Source organism: Aureococcus anophagefferens (genome assembly GCF_000186865.1).
Source record: "Aureococcus anophagefferens unplaced genomic scaffold AURANscaffold_229, whole genome shotgun sequence".
NCBI classification, from domain to species: Eukaryota; class Pelagophyceae; order Pelagomonadales; family Pelagomonadaceae; genus Aureococcus; species Aureococcus anophagefferens.
Window position 1 is genome coordinate 1 of NW_008705767.1, and position 3,167 is coordinate 3,167.

At 75.1% G+C, this 3,167-nt stretch overlaps 1 protein-coding gene across 1 annotated transcript in view; it reads right to left on the reverse strand.

Moving 5' to 3' along the window:
* Positions 1-10: 10 nt before the first annotated feature.
* AURANDRAFT_68588 (hypothetical protein) overlaps positions 11-3,167 on the reverse strand; it is a gene marked incomplete at both ends in the record, with an annotated part of 3,691 nt that continues 534 nt past the window's right edge. Inside the window, 3 exons of the mRNA XM_009044294.1 lie at positions 11-349; positions 1,317-1,848; positions 2,228-3,061. Of these exons, the coding sequence (XP_009042542.1) occupies positions 11-349; positions 1,317-1,848; positions 2,228-3,061 (1,705 nt within the window). The remainder of the gene's footprint in view (positions 350-1,316; positions 1,849-2,227; positions 3,062-3,167) is intronic.

The following is a 3,167-nucleotide window of genomic DNA, read 5'->3' on the forward strand; positions in this document are numbered from 1 at the left end:
AGCGGGCCACCGTGCCCGGGTAGTACTCGCCCTCCTCGTTGAAGTCCGCGTCGACGCGGTCGCCGACCGCGAAGCGCGCGGCGGCGGCCGCCGCGGGCACCGCGGCCGCCGCGGGCACGGGCGACGGCCCGCGCGGGGCCGCCGCGGGCCGCGGCGACGGCCGCGGCGACTTGGCCTTGGGCGTCTTCTGCGGCGTCTTCGGCGGCGTCGGCCGCGCGTCCGGCGGCGCGCGCGCCGCGGGCGGCGTCCGCGCGCGCGGCGGCGTCCGCGCCGCGGGCCGGCCGCGCGGCACGGGCGTCGGGTCCGCGGCGCCGCCGGTTTCCGCGGCGTCTAAGGCGATGGCCCGGGCCTTGACGGCGCGCGCGCCGCGCGCGCCCGCGCCCGCGGCGCTCGCGGGGCTCTCGACCGCGGGGCCCTCGGGCTCCGCGGCGGCGCCGCCGCGGCGGGCCCCGCCGCCGCGGCGGCCGCCGCGGCGGCCGCGCGGGCGCTCGGCGACGCGAACCTCGGCGGCGTCCTCGCGGCGGCCGACGCGGCGGGCGACGCCGCCCTGGACGTCGCGGCGCTCCTCTTCGCGGCGCTGGCGGCCCGGGCCGGCGCCGGCGACGCGCTCGAGGTCGCGGCGTTCGCGGCGTCGCGCCTCGACGCGACGGCGGAGTCGCCGCGGCGCGCGCTCGCGGCCTGGGCCGTCCGCGGCGCCGTCGAGGCGGCGCCCGACGGCGTCGCCTGGGGCGGCCTCGCGCTGCGCCTCCTCGAGGTCGCCGTGTCGAGCCGCGGCGGCGCGACGGAGGCCGCCGCGGCCGCGCTCCGCGCGCTCCTCGACGGGGGCGCCGAAACGCCGCCCTTCGCGGCCTTCGCCGCGGCGACGCTCCTCAAGGCGGGGCGCCTCGGCCCGCGCGTGGCGGCCTACGCCGCCGCGCTCCTCGACCGCGGCGCGCTCGCGCCCTTCCCCGCCGCGGCCGTCGCCCCGCTCGTCGCCGCGCTCGAGCGCGGCGGCTCGCGCGAGCTCCGCGCGCTCGCGGCCGCCGCCGTCCGCGCGGGCGCGGGCGACGCGCGCCTCCGGGCCTTCGCCGACGCGCCGCTCGTCGCCGCCGCCGCCGCGCCGCCGGCCTGGCGCGCCTACGGCGCCGTCCTCCTCCCCGAGACCCTCGCGTGCTTCTAGGCCGCGTCACCCTCCCCGTCCGACTGTCTGTGGGGACCCGCGAGACTACGGGCCCGTCGTCGGGCACTCGCCGCGGGGCATGTGGACACAGACACAAAGACTAGGCCGCCGCGCGCCACGCGAGGGCCCTGGAGTACTGGGCGTGCTCGGCCTCGACGAAGATGCACATGAGGACGTCGACGCCGTCGAGCTTCGCCCGCGTCGCCGCGTCGAGGCCGTCGTACGCGAGCGCGAGCGCCGCGAACGTCAGGTGGTGCATGTCCAGGGCCCAGTGCCCGCTGAAGACGCCGCCGCTGACGGGCAGGAGCCGCGCGACGGCCGCGCCCGCGTCCGCGACCTCCCGCAAGACGTTCGCGTAGGCGCCGGCGAGCGTCGTTCGCGCGCCCGCCGCGTCGACGCGCAGCTCTCGAAAGTCCGGGCCGACGACGTGGACGCACTTCCGCTCGCCGTAGGCGTGGAGCTTGGCGTCGCCGGCCCGCGCGATCGCCGCGACGACGGCGTCGGGGAACGCGGGCGCCGCGGCGAGGCCCAGGAACTTGTAGATGCTCGCGGACGCGGCGCCCGCGGCGCCCGGCGGCCGCTGGCCGGACACGTAGGGCAACCCCGCGGGGTCGACGATGACCTCGCGGGCCTCCGGCGCGGGCGCCACGACCTTGACGCCGCCGGTCTTGAGCTGGGTGCCCAAGACGCTGTGCGGCACGACGCGCACGCGGTCCCGCAGCCACTCGCCGGCGGTCTTGCGCGTCGCCGTCGCGAATTGGCGCTTCAGCAAGCCAATGGCGAGGGCGCCGCCTGCCGCTGCGGCGCAGGCGCCGACGACGGAGGCGCGGGACATGTTTTGCCAAGTTGTGGAGCGCGCGCAGTGGCAGCACAGGACGGCGCAGGCCGACAGTAGCACAGGACGGCGCAGCAGGCCGACAGTAGCACAGGACGGCGCAGCAGGCCGACAGTAGCGCAGGACGGCGCAGGCCGACAGTTTGAGCAAGTTTGGTGCTTGTGGCAGTCTTGTGGCAGGCTCGCTGAAGTAAACAATGCAAGTTGAAGACCCATGCCTCGCGGGTTTATCACGCGCCGTAGTAGTCCGCCGCGGCGTCGGCTCCGTCGGCGCCGTAGTAGGAGTAGTCCCCCGCCTCCGGCCGGTTGGGGCGGGGGTCGACGTCGTTCCAGAAGCGGAGCGGCGCCACGTACTTGTTATCCGCGCTGATGCCGTAGAAGAAGAGCTCCTGGACGACGAACTGAATGCCGGCGACGCGGACGCTCACCAGGATCATGACCTCGACGACGAAGCCGACGACGTGCGCGAGCTTCGCGGCCGCCGTCGCGGAGTCCGCGTCGGCCGCGAGGAGGCACGCGTGCATGTCGAGCAGGAGCAATCCGAGTATCGCGTACATGCTCCAGTTGTAGAACAGCGTCAGCTTCGTCTGGTGCGCGCCGTCCTCGCCGATGGGCCACGTGTCGTCGACCGTCGAGAAGCGGCCCTCGTTCGTGTACGACTGGAGCTTCAGCCCGATGAAGAAGATGCAAAAGGCCGTGCCGACGGCGTTGATCCACGACACGGCCGCCGCGCAGAACGTGCCGAGGGGCCCCGTCTCGTGGTAGTTCTTGACGCAGCGCCGGAGCCGGAGCCGCGCGTCCTTGAGCGCCCCGATGTACGCGGCGATGCGGGCCTCGTCCTTCGCCCAGCAGAACGAGTTCTCCGAGGGGATGTCGATGAGCACCTGGCCGTCGAGCTCGAGGATGAACTGGAGCGCGACGGCGTTCAGCAGGAGGTTGATGGGCCCGTCGGAATCGCCCAGCAGCTGCGACGCGATGTCGAGATAATACCAGACGTTCGTGACGCGCATCAAGAAAATCGTCCAGCACATGAAGATCTTGGCGACGACGGCGGCGCGCGCCGCGCAGCTGCGTTGCGTGGGCGTGCGGCTCGTAAAGTCGTAGAGGATCATCGCGGACGCCTTGATCTGCTTCGTCTCGACGCTCACGGAGTACATGAGCATCGTCGAGCACA